Source organism: Metopolophium dirhodum, chromosome 3 (genome assembly GCF_019925205.1).
Source record: "Metopolophium dirhodum isolate CAU chromosome 3, ASM1992520v1, whole genome shotgun sequence".
Classification (NCBI taxonomy): Eukaryota; Metazoa; Arthropoda; class Insecta; order Hemiptera; family Aphididae; genus Metopolophium; species Metopolophium dirhodum.
Window position 1 is genome coordinate 2,993,957 of NC_083562.1, and position 25,773 is coordinate 3,019,729.

Below are 25,773 nucleotides of genomic sequence, written 5' to 3' on the forward strand. Positions count from 1 at the left end.
TTCCAATTAAATGAAACAAAGTTTTATTCGTTTGAAACTATGTTTTTATTAAACGTGTTTTAAATTGTTATCAATCCTTCGTTTCAAAAATCTATTGCTTAAAAATACAAAACGATAATGATTTTGTTTATCAAATTTAAATTTAACTATTAATCAATTATTATTTTAAACGTCGATTAAAACGTTTTAAACGCGCAGTAAAACGATTTAAACATACACGTCTAAAAAGTTGTCCAATCCTGTCTGAGAATAAAGTATAATAGGTAAGTGTATTATTTATAAGCAAATAGGAAATTGGTATTATATAAATATCATACTTATATGTTACGTAAATGGTAGGTATATTATATAATATTTAAATCTATAAAATTGGTAGAATGCTGTAGTAGAAGAGAACAGCTTGTTGAAAAATGTTACGGTCGTACTATTCTTATAGTATATAGACAGTAGTCATATATTATAGACATACAAATAAATAACAAACACAGTACTTTACAACCAACATAAATAAAATCAATTTATTAGTTTATTATTATTTTTTAGGTCTAAATTTGATAATGAAAATAAAGTGAATATCGTATAAAATATTAAAATTGCATATCTTAAAAAAAGTTAATAGTTTCGAAATAGTGATGAGTGTTCATTGTTTAAGTTCTGTCCTAGCTGTATGCTTATACCTATGTTTACGGATCTGGACTTGCTGCGATGGTCAGAACTTCGAGTTTAAATTAAATCAAAAGTAACTTTTAGATTATTTTTTTAAAGTGCTCTTGACCAGATCTTTGTAAAATAGTTCTGGACACGCCTATGTGATATACGTATATATTATACATTATAAACGTCTTATAAATATTTGCTGACTGAATATATTTAAAAACAAATTATTGTCAAGAATTAAACATTCGGTGTGGTTTCGTGATGTTACTCGACGGGAGGCGATAACACCTCCTACCCTCTACCTATAACTACCCCCCGAGAATAAAGAATCTGTATATATTTTGGTTACCGTGTATAAAGCAAAGCCACGCCCTTGCGCACGAGTCGGCCGCCGAGTGCGTTTATTAACTTAAATTGGGCCTATATATATAGAATCAAGGCCCCAGGGTGCTACGATATAAATAAATACCTACACACCCTTAGCGCCTACACGATTTTCACCAACGGGCACCGCCGTAAGTGGTTACACGACTGCTGCGCTGGCCGTAGTTGCTGCGGTCAACGCTACGAAACGGAACCGGAACAACGGAACGGTTCGCTCCGGCGGTGACCAGTTCGGCGAACATGACGGCGGCGGCGACGACGACGGACAGGCCGAGGACGACGAGCAGCCCGCGCACGTGCCCGATGGTCACTCCGATGCTGTCGGCTTCCGTGAACGTCCAGTCGCGAAACTCCCGAGACAGCCATTTCTTTTGCAAGTAGTCCACCACTCCGTTGGTGAGCAGCGACACCATTCTGCGCAGGAATCGACAACGGTTAAAACCATATTGGTTCATAATTATGTTACAATAGCGACACGAATTCATAATAATAATAATATGCACTCGGTAGCTAAAAAAAACATTCTTGGGTATGCGTCTTCTTCACGTATATGTAGGTCGTAGGTGACAATGGTAAGCATTTTATAATAGTGTAAAAAAAAATATATCGCTTCACTTGAAATCGTTATTTTCTCCATAAAAGTTCTCGTAACACAAATTGTAAGTACAACTAGTACAAGACGTATAGTCTGTAGTTTAAGGAGGTCTTTTTCGGATATTTCTCGTAATACTTTTATATGACCAATTTATATTATCCGGATTATAAATACTTGGACTTAAAATATCGGGTATTTTTGTTTGATGGTTTGATATAATCTCCTAACTGAGACTTGAAAATTGTAAATAATTATATGATATAATATTACCATACACTCACGTATCGTCGTAAATTTAGAGAGTATATTATTATAGTACAACATATAGGTTATATTACTTCAAATGCCCAATAATACTTTTACTAATGTAGGATAAACTACATATGGTTTATCATTTAACTATAATTTTGAAAATAAAAACAATGTTTAACAATTAGGCCGACTTTTACGCTGGTAAAATATACTTCATTTATTTGAAAATGCCACAAGCTAGTTGTGATAGTAAGCATAATAAGGGGGGGGGGGGGGTGCTTTGAGTTCTTAGCACGTCTAAGTAAAAATAATCACGCTTAAAAAATCATTAAAAAAATTGAGGCGATTATAATGTGCACTCAAAGTATCCGCAGGTAAACGCAAAACCACACATGTTAACTGAACCCAAGTTTTTATCAAGTGTAAAAAGAAGACATGTTTACTGCAGTGCCCAAGTAAAATTTTAAAAACGTATAGCCTTACATTTTTGCAAAATCAAACAATCAAAATTACAAAATAATCTCTTAAATTAATTACTTTTTTTTTAATATAGCTTGCTTATTTCTTTTTTAACTATATAGGTATAAATATTTTACCATAGAAAATATTTATTGAAGATCCACAAATTTTTATCACAGACCAATGGAACAGAACATAGTAGAACTATTGTAGATACATTTGCTGAGCCTCGGTTTATCTATAATTGAAGAATTTCAACGTATTACTATCCTCGAGTTCAGAAAATGTATTGTTGAATATCTATAGTCTAGTTCCAAATGCTTAAGACACTATTAAAATATATCTGAAAAGTCTCGGCCTTCTGGGCACGGCATGCTTGGGAAATTTGAAAGTGAGTGCAGGTTATCATTGAGCTATGCAACGCGTCTTGTCGTTCATATTTTTGTTTTATTTTTTATTTTTCCATAATCGTTGCCGTCACTTAATTTTGTTGATGCGTCCGCCGCAAATTTGGTTTTGTACTATCGTGGATATTGGTTGGTTTTTTTTTACAATATTTGTTGATTATTATACTACGTAATTTGTCATTATGTCAGACGATTTAATCGATTACATTTTAAATTATGGAATAATAAATTACACATATGAGTTTTAGTATTAAAAGTTTGAAAAATATTTTATATATATGTTTTAAATACATTTTATTTTGTTTCTAGTTTTTATGCACAATATAATATTTTTGACAGTATAGATAAAATAAATTAATAAAATAGTGGGAGGGTAGCGCCATTGTTTTTCAACGTCTACTCGATTTAAAAGACTCAAGCTTCACCACTGTTGATACAACTAGGTATTTCAAATAACAAAATGGGTATATTATGTGATAAATTATAAACTTGGAATTTATAGTGTTTAATGTATCTCATAATAATTGTTTAAATTAATTATCAACTTAACTAAAACATTATGGTCTGGATATCTCTAAAGATGGTAGAACTTTGATGAACACACGCCTAAAAAGCATAACATTCCGTGGGGAACAAAAAAAAAATCGTATTATTGATGGAAATTCGTTAAATAGAATTAAATAAGTGGCTTGGCGTGGCGCGTTGGCTGTTACCAGTCGCGGAATGCGACTGGGAGTAAATAACGGCCACAGCTACTAGCTCCCGGATGGGTGACCGCCCGGGTTCATAGTAGTTAAAAACCTTGCCACACATACACGTGTTTGCTACCTACCGTAACAACCGTTAAAACAATCGTAAAATAAACCTACTGTACCAACCTTACTCCTACCACAGTTCATAACCCCTACAACAGCTAATGGCAATAGTCGCCGGGTTTATTAAATAAATGTGGTTCTAATTTGGTATGGTTCATAAAATTATTTTGATAAACAGAAAATATTGTTACCTAGTTAAATGAAAGTTTCATTGTAGGCGTATAATGCAAATAAATAAAAATGCAATTCGGTAAATAAGTAAATTCTAGATAATTTTGCATATAGTTTAAATATAACGATACTTATTTTAAACAATTATCTGTGTAATAATAATAAAATAATAAAAATACGATCAGAACTGTTTATATTTTTGATGGCTGAAAATGAAAAAAAAACTCGTAGCAAGGGTGATTGCTCGGGTGACACTTTGTCTCTACGTACAATATAATATTCAAATAGTTACCATTCAGTTAAATCTTAATTACAGAATCGTTATTGCATCCGTTTATAAATCCTATTTAAATCGATTTCGTCGCATTTATAATAGTAAGTAAAATACAACGGTCGATCTTTGAATTATGTCTTCTGAAATGAATAATAAAAGAAAAAGGGCATTTTTGGATGATGATGCTGACAATTTTATCAGAAAAATGCCAAAAACTTTTAACATTGTCATAAGTAAGTATATACTAGTAAATACGTTTTCACTGTTCCGTAACTAAATTTTTAATTGCTCAGATAATGTGAAATTCTCTATTATATTATAGTCCGGAATTAATTTCATATACCCATAGAACATCTAGTAACTGGTAACTCTGCAAGTTGACCCCCCCCCTGAATAATAACGAAATATACCGATGTAGTATTATACGGTTTCGATAATAGTGCTTAACTTATTTTTTTTAAATATAATAGTAAATCCTGGAATAATTTATTGGGAGGGGCGCCACTGCGTATACAGCGCGTAAAATCTTAGGAATTTCGATTGTATACATCAATAATTAAGTATATATATTGTACCTATATCTATTATACTTATATAATAATATAATATTAATAATGTTTCACGCAGATACCAAGGAATACAAATCACAGGCTCTTTGTGAAGAAGTAAATACCTATCTATACATATAATATTAAAGTCTAATGATTGGGCAATCTCTGACGTGCTAAGTATAAATTTATTATTATAGCGTACAAAAATTCCGCGTGATCGTGATTGTGCGTCGGTGATTATTATAAGTGACGACGATTCATCCGAGCAAGAGAGTAACTCTAGTCACTTGAACAATCACAACGCCGCGATACGGAATGAAGATCAGGTAACAGAGAAAATATTTTCGGTTAATAGTCTCGGTGTAGTAAATACCGTAAAAAGATATCGGAACTGCTAGTGGGCACTTCTGTAAGGCGTTCACTCTTCGTGGTCGAATCTTCGCTTTCAGATGATTTTCCATGTTTCCGGATTAATAGTAAATTAATACTTAACATATCAGAGTCCACAGAGATTCAACCATGAAGAGTGAAAACGCCTTGCAGAAATGCCCAATAGCAGTTCCGATATCTTTTTCATTAGTGCGTGGCAATCCAATAATTGAAGTATAAAATTAGTTATTTATCACTTTAATACAGGACTATTCAGGACTAGTTAATGTGCACTAAAAATAATTAAAATACGCATTTCTCGTGTACCTATACGTACGAGAAACATTTCCATAGATACTTTTATTCAGTTATGAAAATCAGTGCCTGTTAAAACAATAACTTTAATAATTACTTGTTTAAGGCACGTGCACACTTTGTGGACGGATCGTCTACCCACAAAAAGTTAGAAAATCCTAACTTTAGTAAGTTTTAGGACAACGATATTGATGATGAAACCTCGGCATCAGCGAGTATACCCACCGAAAACCCCGTCCTCCAAAGTACATGTTTGGCAGAGACGATTGAATCATCATATGAGTGTGTAGAACTATTATGTCTTATTCATAAAGTATGTATCTACTTATATATTAGACACTCATCGTCTTTCTATTAATTTATCATTACAAGTTTATAGTTTTGAGTTGTTTTATTCACACTGCTATGCACAGTCTTAGTAGTGAAGTAGAAAAATAGTTGTGATGTATTATGATCACACGGCGTTTAGAATAGGCTTTTTCGCTACACCATTGACGCGTTAGTCTGTTTTCCCAGAATTGTATTACTTTAATTGATCTTTAAAACTTAAAATACAACAAAGTACCATAATATAAGCGAACGAGTAAAACTATTCGTGCAAGTAAAATGTAACAGTTATTCAAATTAGTAACTAATATAATAATATTTAAACAATAAATATAGTATTTTATGGTATGACGAATGATTAATACCTGAAAACATGGTTGGAAAACATTTGTATTGTAATTAAAATAAACAAAGTTTTATTCGGTTGAATACTATGTATTTTTAAATATATTAAACGTGTTTTAAAATTTTTGAATAATTTTCTTTTTTAAATTGTTATCAATGCTTCTTTTTTTAAAAATGTATTGCTTAGAAATACAAAATTATAATGTATATTTTGTTTATCAAATTTAAATTTAACTATTAATTAATTTTTATTTTAAACGTCGATTATACGTATACACTTTATAGTACATTATAATAATATGATATACGAAAATTTATATTTTATTTTTAAATATCATGACCTATACACTACACACGAATTATATATATTATGGCGTAAGAAAAAATATTTTTGAAAGTCGAAGATAATTATTTTAAACACACTGACTAGTGACTAGGTATATATTTTGTTTTCTATTACTCTAAACAAAAATCAATCTGAACTTGTTTAAGACCCGTGCACACTTTGTGAAAAAATCGTCTACCCGAAAGTTAAAAAGTCATAACCGTAACTTGGAGAACTATGATGCCGATGACGAAAACTCGTCATCCGCAAATGTTGAACACGCCGAAAAACCAGTCTGCCAAACATGGAATATAGCAGAGAATCTTGAAACATATGTGGAACATAAAGTAAGAACTTACTTATATATTAGACACTCATCGTCGTTCTATTAATTTATCATAATAGTTTATAGTTTTAAGTTGTCTTATTAACACTGCTGTGCACAGTCTTAGTGAAGTAGAAAAATAGTTATTTATTACTATAATAGAATTCAAGACTTATAATATTCAATTAAAATTATCAAAATATATAGCTAAAATTATTTTTATTTAAAAAAAAAAAACCCATAGTAGATACCTACTTACAAACATGTTAAAAATCTCAAAAATATAATTGATAGGGAGAGATAATAATAACCGGTGGGAACGCTGTAAGATGGGTGAAAATAAATCTCAGCCAAGGAGGAAACCATCCCTGAATATATTGATTCTCTATATTTATATTATACTTTTAATTTCATAATCCGAACTTGTTTGAACAAATTGACGATCGGCATAAATTATAAAATATTAAATAACGCAAACATAAATAAATGTGTATTATATAATATATTGTAATTTGTACATTTTAAACGCATATAAAATATAATATAGGATAACACATAAAATTGCTTTATTGAAAAAAATCGGTACTTACAACATCATTTTGTGATCAATATGTGACGACGATCTAAATTTTCTTATACACAGTATAGGTATATCATCCTTTTGAAATAATTAAATTAGGTACTTCGCTGAGTATACGATATGATGGTAAATCGTAATTTGCAGATGACACGTCTCAAGTATTCATCATTAGCGGATATATTTTATGTTATGACATTTAAACAATTTAAACATAATATTAATATGCTCTTCTATTCCACTGCAAATAGCTAAATATACCCATTTTATCATAGTTCCACACACTCGTATGTTTCAATAGCGTCTCTGCCGAGCTTCATGTTCAGAAGATGGGTTTTTCGGCGGGTACAACACTCGCCGATGACGAGCTTTCATCATCAATATCCCGGTCCTCCAACTTACTATAGCTAGGATTTTCCAACTTTTTGCGGATATATTTTATGTTATGACATTTAAACAACTTATACATAATATTAATATGCTCTTCTTTTCCACGGTAAATAAATAAATATACCTATTTTATCAGGTAGTTTGATTTTAAACACGAAATTCAAAATTGAATTATTATGCCTATTAAACAGATCGGAAAATATTTTAAACGTGATTTAGGCACGAGTACGGAATGTCGATTATTGCGATAAAAGTATGGCTAAAGTAATTGCCTGGGATTGTGATCCGACGTCCAATGTCTCTTACGATTGGGGTAAGATGGATAAACAATTTCCAAAATAAAAATCGTAATCGGCAGAACCTGATGTTTGTTATCGATTTATCCTTATGGACGTAGTAATTCTCTTGTTTATATTGTATTGTTTATATTGTTTATATTATTGTTTATATTGTATCATATTTTGTATTGTATCATATTTTGTATTGTATCATATTTTGTGTTTTATTATATTTTGTATTGTATTAAAATTTATATTATATTGTTACATTAATTGTATAAAAATATATTAAATTTGTTAAAAAAAAAACATGTAAATTTTTTTCTAATGTGGTAATATGGTAAAAATGCAATAAAAAACCATTCTGTTGTAAAATAGGAGACGTGTAGCGTGTACGTACTTTGTCATTAATAGTAGGTACCTACGTACCTACTTCACTGTGATACACGTGTAAAATTTGAATTCAGTGATTTATCAATCATTGCATAATGCAACGTTTCTCAAACTGTTGGTCGCGACCCACTGGTGGGTCGTCAGTCAATTTTTGGTGGGTTGCAATATTTTTGAATTATATAGATTTCAAGACATTTATGTTAAATTAATATTAAATATACTTATTAAATATATTATTATGTTATTAAATATATAATATGTACTCTAATATGTACTTATATTATTATAGTAATATAGTACCAAAAATTACGTGGGCAATAAATAATAATTCGTCGTATATTTATTTATTACGACGGGCCTCATTATTAAAAGTACATTATTTTGTAAAAATATATTGATTATAAACCTATAAAATAATAAATACCCAATAAAAGTAATAAACAAATTTTGTTTTTTATAACTACTTTTTGAAAAGCTAAACCACGTGGGTCGAGAACGATTTTTTGGGGGAAATTTGGGTCGCGGTACAAAAAAGATTGAGAACCACTGGCATAATGCATACGTAAAAATATTCTGAGCGAAGGTCTGCCAGCCTATTTATTATTACTAAGACTCGTGGTTGGGCAAGTTAATAATTTTTTTTAACTCAGTTAAGTTAATATACACCAATAACAAAAAGTCAAAAGTTAAAAGTTAATTTAACTATAGGTTAACTCAGTCAAGTTTAGCCTCATTACCACTAAGTTAAGAAAAAGTTAATTTGTTTATACAACGCTAGCGTACTTAATTTTTTTTCCAACCCAAAACTAATAATTATAGACCTATAGTTTTATATACTTTATACAGTATTTCCATAGAAGTTACATTCGAATGATATACGTTTTTAACTCTAAACAATTCACGGAAAAACATTTTTGACATGAAAACGAAATTGAGAAGTATAATTAAATTAAAAACAAAATAAATTAACTTAACTTACTTCTTAAAATGAAAAATTAATTCGTTGATTTCACGTTAGTTAAAAAATACATTTAGTGCGTTAACAGTAGTTAAGCTAATGAAAAGCCAAAAAAAACTAATTAAGTTAAAATAAAATTAACTTTTTAACTTAATTATTTAACTTTTTAACTCGTTAATGCCCAGTATTGAATTATTATATGCGCTAAAGAAAAACCAGAGACTAACTATATACATTTCATGTACCCCCCCCCCCCCCCTCAATATACCACTGTGTGTACCTACACTGATATTTACTATATATTATATAAAATATCATAATATTATACGGTGATTAATGATTACAAACAATTTATAGACTTATTCAATCGACAACGGATTAGCACACCTCCGTAATTATTTATAATACAACGATCACAGTTTATTCCTAAACAAATATTTACACATTTCTCGTTCATTATTATTTTATTAGTGAATTGTAGCTTTCGTTTTGACGTCATGTCAATTACATTTTAACGGTACACCACACATTGTTATACATAATAATATTATAGCTGGTAAGTAGGTAAAATATATTAAAAGACATTTATTTTGGTTAGCGATAACTACCTACTCTAACTATATACTACTTTGAATTAGAATTCAAGAAGGAAATATCTAAAAAGTAATATATTGCAGTATAAATTATCAAACATGCATACTTGAAATAATAATCAATGTGGAATTTTATAGTATTTTTTTTTTGTTTTTTCACCTGAAATTACCATTGTTTTCGGTGCGTTTTGGAGAGCGAAGAAAAACGATAAGACCATGGCCGCCGATTTCCGATTGAAATTTCGAAACGAACGATCCGTTTTGCAGCAAGGTATAGTAGCGTGTGTGTCGGCCTTTTGCCTTTATAATACGACGTAAACTGCAGAGTTTTCGATATTATATTATATTATATAATATATGGTTCGGCGTCACTGCAGCAGCTGCCTTAGACTTGCGTATTATTATTATCGTAATAATATATTGTAATGGTGTGACACCCGTTATTACCTATTGTAATAATAATATTATAATATCATATGAAAACAGTAACGAAAACGACTGAATTCGGTACTAAAAAAAAACACTAATATAAGCGTGGTCACTTTACAAAGTAATGTTGAATTAGGTAATTTTTTAATTTTCATTGAACCTGCAGATTTCATGAAATTGATTTTGGAATTTTCTCCATTAACGTATTAAGGATTTTAGAAATTCGCAAGACATTACAAGCTTGAATAATAATATTGTTCAATCCGTTAAGCAAATTCATAGAATCGGATTTAAGCTTATACCACCTTTTATAGACGGTTCTTAAATCTATCATAAAATATATATAGGTACCTTAAACGCGATGAGCCAATAACTCGGAAATTTAATTCTACTCTATAAACCTCTTGGCACTTAAGAGGATTTATATTATATACAACTTACCACCCACGCCTCTTATTAAATTGTCGCTTGTTCCGTCGATTATTATTATTATTTGTTGTTATCGGAGAACGTCTTATCGATTAGTCGGCCGACAGGCTGGCGTAGTCCTACGTTACAATAGTATTGTTATAATAATTATTAATCGCACCGCGCAACTCTATCTGGCGGACGGGTGAGGCCCGCGGGCCGGAACCGATAGTCGTGCGACGGATCGCGCCAGTTTCCGCCCATACATACGCGACCGAATTGGTCGTAGACCCGTAAACTAGGTCTGTGGAATTGATGATGCGGCGGCGAACGAAAGGCCGGAGAACCCGTCCGGACGAACCATACCGGTAAGACGTGGTACCTATCCACGTGATATTATTATACCGCAGCATTATATTTTTCGATCGGACGTTTTTTTTTTTTTATCGTCCAGTGTGCGCGATCAGCGAAAAATTCGCGAATTTCCATTCGCCGGTGTACTATGTATTATTATTATTATTATTGCGCAGAGAGAGGTTATTGCAATGTCGAAAAAAAAAATGATATACGATATTTTTTACTCGAATTTTAAACGACGGTGGCGTGTCGTAACCGATAGTCGTGCGACGGATCGCGCCAGTTTCCGCCCATACATACGCGACCGAATTGGTCGTAGACCCGTAAACTAGATCTGTGGAATTGATGATGCGGCGGCGAACGAAAGGCCGGAGAACCCGTCCGGACGAACCATACCGGTAAGACGTGGTACCTATCCACGTGATATTATTATACCGCAGCATTATATTTTTCGATCGGACGTTTTTTTTTTTTTATCGTCCAGTGTGCGCGATCAGCGAAAAATTCGCGAATTTCCGTTCGCCGGTGTACTATGTATTATTATTATTATTATTGCGCAGAGAGAGGTTATTGCAATGTCGAAAAAAAAAAATGATATACGATATTTTTTACTCGAATTTTAAACGACGGTGGCGTGTCGTAGCCGTTTTCCGGCGCCTCGCGACATCGTGTCCCCGTGGGTCGAGTACATAGGTTGACCGTTGATACACTATGTATATATATATAATATATGATATATTGTTTTCTGTATAACGCGAGCACGGGGTGGTTTTAAATTCTCAGAATAAACCCAGTGGGGGGTTGTCTGCATACATAACACGGCGTAGGTATACCTTAGGTGAAATATTCATATTTTTGTTTGTTTTCTTCTTCTTCTTCTATTTCGCTATACGACGTATATTATTATACTGCAGTTTTTCACCTTACTATAACCTTGCTATTAATTTAACACGAGACCCGATCGTCTTTTCAAATATTTCGCATGACGTTTGTTAAGACCATAATATTTTGATTTTCAGCTGCGCGTCTATATAGTATAATATAGTGACCTATGATTTTAGGTTTGAAATCTTAATGCTCTCGCGTTAGTCCGCGTGGTCCGATATCGCACTGCTATTTTAAAACCGGCAGCGTGTATATTATAATATATTATGATTAATGATTATTGTCTATTATTAGAGGTCGTGATTGTACGAGTGTAGATGATATATGATTAAATATAATAATATATAACATAATATTATGCACGAAATAGACGAGAAATGTCAGTTGACGAAATTAAAATTGATAAGATTAATTGTTAAAATACGTAATTATTATATACGCTTTCGTCGAAAATAGTTTCGCGCTTTTTACTGAGATTTGGATCTTCGCGTTCGAAAAAAAAAATTAATTGGAAAATTGGTTTCAAATATTATATTATGATTTCATAGCATTAAAAAGTTTATGTTTCCCTTGGAGGGTTTTTTTAAAAAAAAATAGCAAAAATGTACCTATTTAATATTTAATAAATAAATAACTGTCGCCGTCAAAATATTATGAATTATGATAATAGGCCATATCCATATGGTAGGACAAAAGTACAAAACCAAAAGGTACATAATAGTGTAATACTTTCGGAAAACCTTAGAGGTTTTTTTGTTCCACATATATAGCACATAGGGCTTTAATTTGCTTCTTGGCGATATAACGATATCGTCCATATCGGCTGCCATGACTTTTTTTAGTGTAATGTAATGAGAAAGAACCACATTATTTTGTATTCTATTTCCAAAAAAATGGCACAATATTCTTCCGAAGATTCGTTAATTTTGAATCAATTTATGCAAATAGTAAAAAGTAGGTAAGATTATTTTAAATACACTTATAAACATAATAAGCTATTATATCAGGCTTCACAATTATTTTCGCACAGGGTCTCTCATTTTTTTTTGTCCTAGACCTTAACAATTCTAAAGGCGGCCCCGAATACGGGTATTTAGAGCGTCGTCACCGCGTATATTATAACATAATTTAAGAGAACTTCGTAATCGTATGAGTTGTATCTATCTTACTAACGCATAATATACCAAAATATACGTCCATCAGTTGTCAATTTTGTGTTGTTACCTTAAATATTTGAGTGAAACGACCCAAACTTAAACGTAAGAACATGTTATCCGTATTCAATCGGAGGTGGTTTTTACGATATTTTATTTTTAAGCGAATTATATAACCGTTTTTAAATATCTATATATATAAAAAGACTTGTCCTGGGTGATTCATTATCGTCTAGCCGGAACTGCTGAAGCTATGGATATGAAATTTTCAGTAAATGTATTTATTACTATGTATAGGCGCCCTAAGAAAGGATTTTTCGAAATTCGCATTTTAAATAGCTGCTCAAACAGGGACATTGAGGTTCAAGATGGAAATTGGAAATTTTATTTTTATTTATTAATAGTTGCCATTGGTTACACTCTACAGTAGAAATTAGTAATTATTTATTATTGGTTGCCATTGGTTATTCGGGCGGATCAGGTACAATAGCATCAATTCGAATTATATTATAATATCAAAATTAACTTGGTATAACTTCGATAATTTAGAGTTAAATCCTACACTTACGTACAAACAGCACTGGGTCCGCGACCTACCACAGATAAATTGCCCACCTGATATTGCCTACCCTATTGCCTATACTGCTGCTAGGCATGCTGAGAGTTGTATAGATAAAAATGAATGGATGTGTGTAGATTAGACCTCTGAGAAGAAGATAGGCTAATTTGAAAAGTGTTAAATTTGTTTTTTTTTATTTATCGGATTTTAGTACGGTTGCGTTAGGCTTTTGTATTAATTGATTATATTAATTCACCGTGGGTGGAATTAAGTAAAAATTACAAACTTGGTACAATTTTTATACTTTAAAGTTAAATCATACACTTACGTACAAACAGCACGGGGTCCGCGATCTACCGCAGGTAGATTGCCTACCAGATAAAATACTGCAGCAAATCAGAATTTATTCCGGTCAACAGAAAAGTTAGAATAAATTGTGAACACTATACACCATACACCGAATATTAAATAACGAATTGAACAAAGTTTGAGTCTTATAGAATTGGTGCATTTAACGGGCAACGAAGTGCCAGCGGGATCAGCTAGTTATAATATATATACATATATACCCATAGGTCACTTGAAAATAAAAATATCGTAAAAAACCTAGAACCAACTATAGAACGCGGATAATATGTTCTTGTGCATTTAAGTTTGACAATAGGTCGATTCACTCCAATATTTGAGCCGACAGCACAACATTTGTGACTGCTGGACGTACATTTTGGTATTCATCATAAGCGTTAGTGTGGCGGAGACAACGACGTCCTCTATACATACGTAAAATACTTCAGTCTTCAGTGGCATGGCGAACTTCGTTAACTTTTGAGGCACAACAGTTTATATTGGAAATTATATAAGTAATAACGCATTTACGTAAATGGTAACCGAGAAAGATTGGCTTAGGCTTAGTGTGTACTTAATAAATTATTTATTGCGAAACAATTTGAATTATTTGTGTGAAATAACCCTAGTCTCCGGGACACCCACCACCCTTTGAACAGAGGCGCGTGCCTCAAATTAAGTCCTTCGTCACGCCACTGCGCTATACTTACATCTCGTTTATCGGTGGCGTGTACGGCGATCCCTTGGCCGTCAACACCGATGCGTAAGCGACCGCGTGACGACCGGCCACCGACATGACTCGGCACCCGTTCTGGTGGCTCATAGCCCTGGCCATCACCATGGGCGTCTCCAACACCAATATGGTCTGATGGGTGCACACCGACTTGGCCATCACCTCGATGTCGCCGAACTCGTACTGGGGGCAAGGTGGCTCGTTCACCACTCCCAGCCACCGGTCCATGATGGCCGCATCCGTCTCGTTCGCCTTCGGACGCGTTAACGTTTGACGAAAATCGGTGTACGACACGATGAAACAGTATAACACGACATAGTAATAATATAATAGTATATTATATTATACTGCCGGTGGGAACCATGAACTAAGAAGACGTCTTCTTAGTTCGTGGTGGAAACGTAATAAGTACATAGATTAAACATACATTGGATAGCCAACGGCTGCGTAGAATTTGGAAATCGTGTCCTTGGTGATAACACATTGCTCGGGTTGAGCCGGGTACGGATTCTCGGGTACAATGCTATGATATTAATATGTAGAAAACGTCTAGCAGCGCCATCTACTGTCACCAAATTGTTGTTTCCAAATTCTACATAGCCGTTGGCTATCTATGTATGTTTAATCTATGGTAATTAGTAGTACAGACTGTCGTGGAATTATATAGAAGTGAAAATTGATAAAACATATTGTATACGAACATGCGCATAAAAAATTTAAAATATGCAATCATTCAAAATTCACTGATGTACATATTATAATTTATATTTTTTTCTACCGTTTTTCTAGTTCAATCATACTTACTACTTAGTACGTTGGTCACTGGTAACAACAAAATTTTAGTAAATATAACTATAGGTACTATTATTTTTAGTAAACTAGGACCAAATTGGGGCATGGTGGCTCGTTCACCACTCCCAGCCACCGTTCCATTATGAACGCACCCGTCTCGTTCGCCTTCGGACACGATATTATCATTAATATTTGACGATAATCGGTATATGACACAATGAAACAATATATGACATAATAATAATATATATCATATTACATGTGGGAACGTAATAAGTAGTAGTACTATCGAACTATTATGCTATAAGTGAAAATCGATAAAACATATTGTACATACAAACATGCACATAACAAATTTAAAATATGCAATCATTCAAATTCGCTGATTTACATATTATAATTGATATTTTTTTCTACCATTTTTACGTCATTACAAATAATAGTACCTATATATAGTTACATTTTAGTAAATATAACTATAGGTACTATTATTTTTAGTAAACTAGGACCAAATTTTTTTTTGGGGTGCCTCGCAAATTTTTTGTAATAAATATAAATTTACATCAATATTTATATGAGTATAATTCATCGAGTATAATTCACCAAGCAATACTCATGCACACCACAATTATTATTTATTTTAATAATATGTATTTATTCAAATTCTGATTAAAATTTTTAAATATTCTTCAGTACTTGCCATGTTTTTAAATATTTAGATTTATAAGTACAACATTGTCTTAATAATTGACGGTAAAAAAGATTGTTTCTCATTTGAAAAAAAGAAGTTGGTATCGCCAGGTTAGGACGACGACACCCCTTAAATGATATAACAATTAATCTAATAGCATTTGTCAAAATATTTGAAAAACAGTCGTTCGGCCTACTCGGTTTTAGCTAATTTTATGCCTCCTATTGATAAAAAAATTTTTCGTGACTCGTCATCCAATATTTATATATTATATATTTGGGGGGGGGGGGGGGTAAGCCCCTCGCCATAGCTAGTTTAGCCCGTGCATGCTTATAAACCATATACTATCATAAATGCACAAGAAAATTGAAAATATTATGTACATATATCGACATTTAATGAAACTATACAGAACTTAAATAACTGAATTATTGAATAGAGCACGGCTACAGTACCTACTCAGAAATAACGACTGTAAAAGTTGTATGCACATGCTATGTATATACGCAATGCAGTCATGTCATGTTAAATTATTACTAACGATTCATGCATGGCCATATTTACCTAACCCAACCTAATGGTTAATTCAAAATAATTTTAGATTTTAAAATACTCGAAATTCGTACCGTAATGGTAAGGTCAGGTTGGGTTAGGTCGACTATAAGGCAGTAGGTAACATCTCTGAAATACATCTCTATTATAATTTTCACATATTGCACACGGCATTTATCTCGGATTATAAAGGATATTTATATTTCGTGTTCCATTTTTATACGCGGCACCACATCCCACATATAGATATAATATTATTATGATGGCGGTATAATATGTTCATACGACAACATTTATCTAATTCTAAATTGAAAAAAAAAAAATAATTTTCTGTTTTATATTATACAGGTTAATATTGTATATTTAAAACATAATATTACACAAACTTTAATTTCATATTATCCGATAGTCATAAAGTGCTGGACAAAGTTCTATTATAAGGTAGGTACATTATAGCATTGATTATACATAGTACTATTATACTATGTATAATCAATGGTTATAGGTATATTTACACCAATCAGAAATTCGATATACCGCAAAAGTGCAAAGGAAAGAAGTTATAGGTCGGTAAGGTGATTATAGTATTTTATTATTTGAATTTTAAACTATTAATTTTAGTGTGTTTGTCAAAATCTTTTTTTTACATTTTTACACATTCATCTCAACCGTTTACATGCAGTTGTCACTGGTCATTGATCAAACACTGAAAGAGGAGAGACCTAATATTTTTTAATCGTTCTGTGCGCAGACAGAGATTAATTATACACATTCGCTTTATTTATCGCTCGATTCCTCTTTTTCATTATGTATTTTTAACGGTAAAACTCTCCGAATATAACAACATTTCCTCCAAAAATGTAACATTTTTAAATAAACGTCAATAAATCGATTCCGTCTCGAAAACAACGCGTTCACGTGACCATGTAAAATGTGTGTGCTTTTAAATAAAGTAAAACGTAGGTATAATACAATTAAATATTATTGTTGTATCATGATGTGTTGTAGTACCTAAGTGATGATCATAGCTCATAATATATATTGCAATATCGGTATACATAATGTTAAGTAAATCGTATATTTTGAATATTATGTCGTCGTATGTATATGAGAACTATCACTTCTCATACATTTTTTTTTAAATCTTAGAGTGTCTGATCATGAATATTCTTATATTTTCCTGATGATCACAAGTATAAAATTAAAATTAAATTGTTTCTTTATATTTATAAATACAAAACTAATAAAAATGTAAATTAATTAAATAAGTTTACAATGTACTTCTCAAAGAATATAGCTTTATTCGTTATATTGTTTCTATATAGCCACCAAAATTCAAAATTCTACACACTCTGTAGGCGAGATTTAAATTAGGTCAGTCAATAAGACCAACTGCAGAACCTACCCAGGTTAATGAGTTTTTTTTTTCAAATCAGCGCCACGGTTAATCACTATACGCGATTACGAAAAAAAGCTAGAAAAAGGATTCAGCGTGGGAAAAAACAGAGATGGCCATCATAATTATACAGTTCTAATAAAAGAAACCAATTTTTCGAAAGAAAAATAAGAAAACTTTGATTATGCGTAACACGACGTACCTATTGTTTTTATTTTTTATTCGTTACTTATACGAAAAAAGTTACATTATTTTTAAATTTGTATATTATAACTTTCAAAGTTTGATAACTTTTTTCGTAAAAGTGATATCAAAAAAATAATACTTTTCGGTTATTTTCCCATATGTGAAACCACTTGTGAGTTACTTTAAACTAGTATATTTTATTACTTAAATGCATTTAAATTTTCATTTTTTTTTTTAAAATTTATCTCGGATTGCCGATAACAAACTCCTTGAAAAGCGTATGTTGCGGCGTAGGTATAGGTAGTACTCTTAATATTATTATCATAAATAACATAGTAATATAGTCACTTTGAACAGCAGGTATCCAAAGCTGTTGCGCCGCACGCACAGCACGTGCGTCCGCATCCTGGCCACCGAGTCCAACGACGGTATGACCAAGTCGGACTTGTCAACGGTCAACCGGGAGAACAGGACGGCCGAGTACGACGTGCTAATGCACAGCCCGAACAGTAACGTGACCCAGGATACGACGCGCACGGAACAGGCGTTGATGTTGACGGTGTGAAGTCCTGCGAATAATAATAATAACGGTTTTAATGGATTGCAGTTACGGAGGCGTGTCCAGGACGGAAATTCAGGACAGGCCAGGTTATAGGAACAATTTGAACAATATTATAATATGCACAATTTTTAATTTTTGTGATATAATATAGTTGAATTTGGTGAAAAATAAACGTACGATTTCTTGTTTTTAATTTTAAAATATTTATTTCAATATGGGTGTGTTACCATTTACCAGGCCTACCCGCTGGACATGCATCTGATTGTGTAACCACTAACCACTATATGCACATGTGTAAATGCAGCGAAAACGGTATGAAATATGTTTAGTGGTGCAAGTAAGTAACTGTATGAGATTAGCACTGTTGAAGAATATTTTGTTTTAACTTGCAAATGAAAATTGTTCTCTTTTATTTATAATATACATTTTAAACTGTATGCAATAATCATATTTGGTTATTTTCGACTTGTATCGATAATATTATGCATAATGAAATATTTTCGGTAAACATTATTTTTCTGTAGGTGCGGATATATATCAGATATATCGACAACATAATGTAACTTTTAGTATGATATATTTTTAAATATTGTTGAGCCACTTGGTCACGACACTGTAACGATTCGAAAATCAGCAAGTGGGCGTTTAAACATGGGCAAAAAACCTCGTGACTGAATTTTGGATTTTAATTTATCAATAGTCTTGCAGAGCGATTGTAGACACTTGGAGGTAAAAATATTCCTCTTTCGTGTACAATATAGGTAATATAGGTACTATAGGTACAGTTGACAAGAATTTAAACTGTTGAATTGTGTCACTGCGTTATCTGTGCCAGTGCAGCGTTTATTGTTTTGGAGACAAACTATGCGATTTATCACACGGACGCCGAAATCACCATTTGGGACCTACAGCCGCCGTTTCGATCTAAGTTTGTATACGCGTGTTCATATACACATGTAACAATAATGACTGATGTACCTTGACTGCAAATCGATCCCCATACGACGAAGAAATAGGATATCAGGCTAGGAGATTCGATGGCCGATGGCTGCTGCAATTGTACCTGCTGCACGGGTACGTCGTCCGCCGACGGCATTATATGTCTGAAACACAATAACTACCTATTATATTATTTGTACTTGAATACTTGAGGGTATAAAGGCGATGTGTTTCCGACCATATTTGACACTATGCAAAGTTCAGGTCAAATCGAGAAGATTTCACTGGGTCGTATAATAGACCATCAGTTGCTCCATATTATTATCACCCCTTCTCCACCAAATCTCCTTTAAAATAACCACCATTGTACAAAAAAAGTACGCACCTACATCGATTTCCTTTCATATTATATATGATAATTTTAAACATATATTTTCCGTCTCATTCATTCCTTGAATCGTTGAAAAAAGAGAGAGAGAGCACTCTCAATTGTAAGATCTCGTATTATCATGCCTAAATATATTTATTGATGTCATAAATATTATCATTCTTTCCAATCGAATTCCGCCGTAAAAAACCGTCGTTAAAATATAATATTTGAAATGTCTGCTCGTTTATTGCAAATACGCACGAACTGCAGGACAATAATAATAATATAACATATTATAATGTCAAATTGACAATTTTTTGATAGACGATCTTCTGAAGTGGGTAAGAAGAAATAAAAATTACGGTTTATTAATTTTATTTTCGCGCGCAAAGTTCGAAAAGTCAACCTGGTTGGAGTGGACGTAAAGCCCAACCCAGGGCGTCAAAACGGGTTTGAAAAATTTTACTCGGTTTTTAACATGAAACCCGAAACCCGCATAAAATTGTACTCGGTTTTTAACACCAAACCCGAAACCCGCATAAAATTGTACCCGGTTTTTAACGCCAAACCCGAAACCCGCAAAAAATGTTACCGGGTCTGCAATACGAAAACCGAAACCCGCAAATAATATTACCCGGTTTGCAACACAAAACCCAAAACCCGGAAAACATTTTAACCGGTTTTTAACACGAAACCCGAAACCCGATTTGATTCCATGGTACCTACAAACTTCAATTGACACAACCTATAACCAGAATAGTGAATCATGACAAAATGAATGAAACCCGACAAATATTTGTACCATAAATAAGTGATAAGAAATAATTTGAGTTTGAACCGAACAACGATTTAAGTATATCCATAGAACAATATAGAAGCGAAATTCGATCAGCTGATTAGGGTCTTGGTTACCTATGATCTGAAGTCTGAACCTACGAAAAACATGAAAACGGTTCCACGCACCAACATGATGTTAGACCCATGGTTACCAATATTATGAAAACGGTTCCAAGACTACGGCAGGGTAATTCTACGCGGGATCGGCTTGTTTACCATTTCCCATAGATAATATAAGAATGGATAGGACATGCCTATACCAGTTCCATATGGGGCCGTATGCTTTTTTGGGGAAGAGAGAACGTAAAGAGAGAAAGACGATATGGGGCTTTTTAAGGTTATGTGCAAAACTATTTTATTAAATAATAATGATAACATGATAGGTAGTCAGTTATATTTAGATATTTGTCAGTTTGTATTTTGATTGTTGTGCCACTTGTGCCTGGAAAATTACTCTAAACTTTGTTAAATATTTAAAATATTTATTATTATTTATCAATTATCATATCAATATTTGCCTCATATAACCTTAAAAATAGTATCACTAAAGTTTCATGTGATAAGTTCTTATGTCCTATCCATTCTTATATTATCTATGCCATTTCCCTATTTCACGTATGCCACGCCCGCCTGGCGACCGTGTTCAAGGCCACAATCGCCCGATTCGGCCAATTCGCAGAGTTTTATACCCCTGGTATACCTTAAATGCTGTGTCTAGCACAGATATAGATAATAAACTAGATTGCTAGGTTCCTGATGACTGCTGAACCAAACGGCAAGCACCAAAGCACAACAAGCGCCCAGCAGCGGCAAACGTAAAATGACGAACTGTTTACCGTTAAATAACGGTAATTTTCAACGGATAAATGACGGAATGACGGATAAATAACGTATTTGGACCAGAGTGAGAAATTCATATACTCAAAATACGTTCTGAACTATTTCCAATGCCTGACGGTTGGTATTAAAGTGTATTTTTTTTGATTTGAGGTTAGAATTCGAACTCTTGATTAAGATTATTAATTATAATTTCTTATCACGGGACCCAATTCTTATCACAAGACCCAGCTGTCCCCATCCCTAAAATCATACCTATATAAAAAATGGCAAATTGTACAGGAGACTTTTTTTTTATATTAAATAGCTTACAGACTACCGTAATTTATAAGTAATCTTCGGTCACATATAAGTACAGTGAAACTTCCATATAACGAAGTCGAATAAGCAGCAAAAAAAATTCGTTATATAGAGGAATTCGTTAAATAGAATTACGTATTTTTTTTATTATTTTTTTATTATGTATATTGTATGTATGTAAAAACAACATCAAACATCATATTACAGTTTAATTTAATTTTTAACCTTAAATATAATTTAAAAGAAATAATCAGTAATAGTTTTGTTTGCTTATTATTTTTTAAATTGTCCTTCTTTCGTAAAAAGTTTCTATATCGTCAAGTTTTAAAAAAATCACTTCTCCAAGCTTTCTATACCTCAGAAATACAATCTCGCAGAGTAATTGTTGTTCTCTGTTCAAGAACTATGACATAAACTATCAATTTGATAGTGACAACATTTACAAAAACTGGTTTTTATCGAATAATTATTTCGTTATATAGAAACATCAGATTGGTTATTTGGAGATAAATTTACGTGTAATTAACAATGAAGGTCATAGTTCTTAAAAATATTTCGTTAAACAGAAAATTTCGTTAAATGGAAGTTCGTTATATGGAAGTTTCACTGTATAACAAATTGTATTCGAAAGTTTTTGTAAGTTAGATTATTTTGAGATAAAGCTTTATTAAATTGATCATTTTATTAACTAACTATTTAACATTAATAATATTAACTATAAAAAAGATAAAATCAATGATATAAAGTTCCTAGGTTACCATAGCAACCTCATTATTTTTTTTTAAATTCTGAGCGTAGCGATGAATGTATTAAATTTACAAGATATACACATGTACTGATGTATATACATGCAGTTAGGAGAGTCCTTGATTTTTAAAAATATTTGTGGCAACTCAATAAAGATTATTTACAATAAATATAACGTAAATCAAATTATTATATGTATCTTAATAATTTTTAAATGTTTTAGGTGTCTTAATAAAGAAAGTGATCCGAGTTATTGGAAAATTTAGTTCTGTGTAAATCAACACAAATTTGCCATACTAACTATAAATTAGATGAAACTATCATAGCTCTAAAAAATGTTTCATTAAAAAGTGAAACTGTGAACACATTTTGTAAACATTCAATATTAAATTAGTTCAAAATATTTGGTATGTTGACTAATATTTATATTTAAATTTTTTATTATGGTTTCACTATAAATGTTTTTATGTGTTTATGTGACAAAAGGAAAGAAAAGCAATTTTCTCAAGTTACTCACATAATTGTACCAAAAACAAAAATTAATACTTGTGATGTTAATTTGGAATGTTTAACTAGCATAGCAAATGGATTATTTATAATCAACGAAAATTGTAAGTATACTTCAAATTTTAAAAGCTCTTATAAATAACTAAAAAAATATTAGCTCTGAGTGTTATTGCAGGGTAACTTTCCTCTTCACGTCTTCATGTCTTGTATATATTAATTTTTTTCGCAGATATGCTTATTGTAAATACGATTACCAATTGTATATAATCCAATAAATGTTAAAAAAAAAAATTATTAGCAACTGAGTTTTGGATTTATTAAAATTCAATATGACTGGTTATTCAAAAAAATAATAGTCATTTTTTAATTTATTGTATTGGGATATGTTTATTCACGTTAAAGCTAAATGTTTATAATGTTGATATAACCAATGATAATTCAAGAAATTGTATGGTTGAATCAATAGATTATCTGTTCTGACTAGTATTATATGTAATAATTGTTTAACAGTTAAAAATTATATTATTACAATTTATTACTTTTTTATTAGGGATTTCTGATTCATTAGACAAAAATAAACTTATGATGTCAGAAAATTATGAAGTCAGTGGAACAACATTGTTTACTGAATGTAATGGCCCAAAGATATCACGAATAAGCAAACAAAAACTGGTAAATATATAGTAAATATAACTTAAACATCATTACAAATTCTAACTTAAGACGCACGTAAAACATTAATATGAATTTAGCTTTTTTTTAAGTTCACTTATTACAATTTATGAGATATGAGGACCCTTTATTACATATTCAAGTTTTTTGACACCAAAAAAATTATTTATTAACAATAATTGAAAAAGAAATTGAAAATTTTCTCTTACCAACCAGTGGCGTAGCTATCAGTTATGCATGGTGACTATTTCTCAATGTGGCTTAAGAGTTTGGCTTATGTAAATTTATGTCTTTTTTAAACTTCAGAATTGTTGTATATTTAAAAAAAATTAACTGATATTTTTGTTATACAGTATCCAAAATGATTTGATGGCATGAACATACATGTATGTGGAAGTAATGGTTGGAATCAGTTTACACTTGAAAATTTAAAAAAATTGGTTGCTGAATTTGGAGCTAAACTGTTAATACGTATTACGTATGCCAAATCCAGAAGACTGCCCTACTAATATAATACCATATCATTGCCGTAATAATGATAAAATGTTTCATGTTTCTAACATTATATTTTATGCAATGGATTCAAATAGGCTTATAAAGTACAACATGAAACATTTAAAAGCTTTTCATATTTCATGGTTTATGGAAGCTGTACAAAAGTATAATATTATATAAAATGGTTATCTATATCCAATTGTATAATCATTTGAATACAAGTTTGTTATGTAAAAACAATTAAATTATATACTTTGAAATAATAAATTGTCAAAGAATGTGTTATTAAAATACATAAATTCTTATTGTCTATAATATTTTAAAAACATTTTTAAAAATTTGTTTGTTGATACTTTATTTACATTATTGCTTTTTTTAATTTTAGCCCCACCTCAATATTATACCAAAGGTAATCTGCTTAGCCCCCCCCCCCACACCCCCCATTTATCTTAAAATTTAAACCCTATAAAAATATCAACATTTACTTTTTATTATAGTATACAATAGTTGTTAACATGTTATTCAAGATCCATTTTTATTTTATTCATGGCTGTAACTTGTAAAATTTGCTCAAGTTCAATTTTTAAATCTTTTTCAATACTTGGTATGGATAAGTTACTGAAAAGATCTTGATCCATTGTAGATCTCAAGTAGGTTAGGTATTTATTGGCCTTGTAGCTGAAAATGCACGCTCAGATGTTGTAGAGGAAATTGGCAACTTGAACCATTGTGTACAAGATTGGGATAATTGTTTTGGATAAATTTTCCTGTATGAGATCTAAATTTATTTTATTTTTTTATTATAACAAAATTAATATTAAAATACAGCTATTTCATTTTTTAAATCACATTTATTGATTTTAAATAATTCCTCAAAAACACATTAAAATATTATATTAGGTAGTTTATTGTATCAGTTAGCAAATAATAATAAGTTTATTATTTCCATCAAAAGACAATACAATATAATAATAATATAAGCATAAGCTTAATTTAAAAATTGATGGATATCCTCAAAAGCCGATGGCTGTGCTAGAGTTCCATAGATAATAATGTGGTTAAAAAAAATTTAAACTACAAGAATTCTAACAGATCAACTTAATTTTACAATTTAAATAAAGAAATTACTAAAATAAAGTATGAATATAATTATTATAAATTGAAATTTTTTTGAAATCATGTACATTTAAATCATGATCACAACAAAATTGTAGGCATTGCGGTCCAAAAACTGTTCTAATTTTTAGTACAATGACATTT

General features: G+C 31.4%; 1 protein-coding gene across 2 annotated transcripts in view; it reads right to left on the minus strand.

Annotated features, from left to right (window-relative positions):
• Nucleotides 1–557: 557 nt before the first annotated feature.
• Nucleotides 558–25,773, minus strand: part of LOC132941841 (glutamate receptor ionotropic, kainate glr-3-like) — a 46,694-nt gene continuing 21,478 nt past the window's right edge. For both annotated transcript variants that reach the window (XM_061010049.1, XM_061010048.1), the window contains exons 4-7: nucleotides 19,788–19,912; nucleotides 18,596–18,816; nucleotides 14,608–14,882; nucleotides 558–1,455 (exon numbers count right to left, since the gene is read on the minus strand). In XM_061010049.1, coding sequence (XP_060866032.1) covers nucleotides 1,155–1,455; nucleotides 14,608–14,882; nucleotides 18,596–18,816; nucleotides 19,788–19,912 — 922 coding nt within the window. In that variant the 3' untranslated portion in view covers nucleotides 558–1,154. The remainder of the gene's footprint in view (nucleotides 1,456–14,607; nucleotides 14,883–18,595; nucleotides 18,817–19,787; nucleotides 19,913–25,773) is intronic.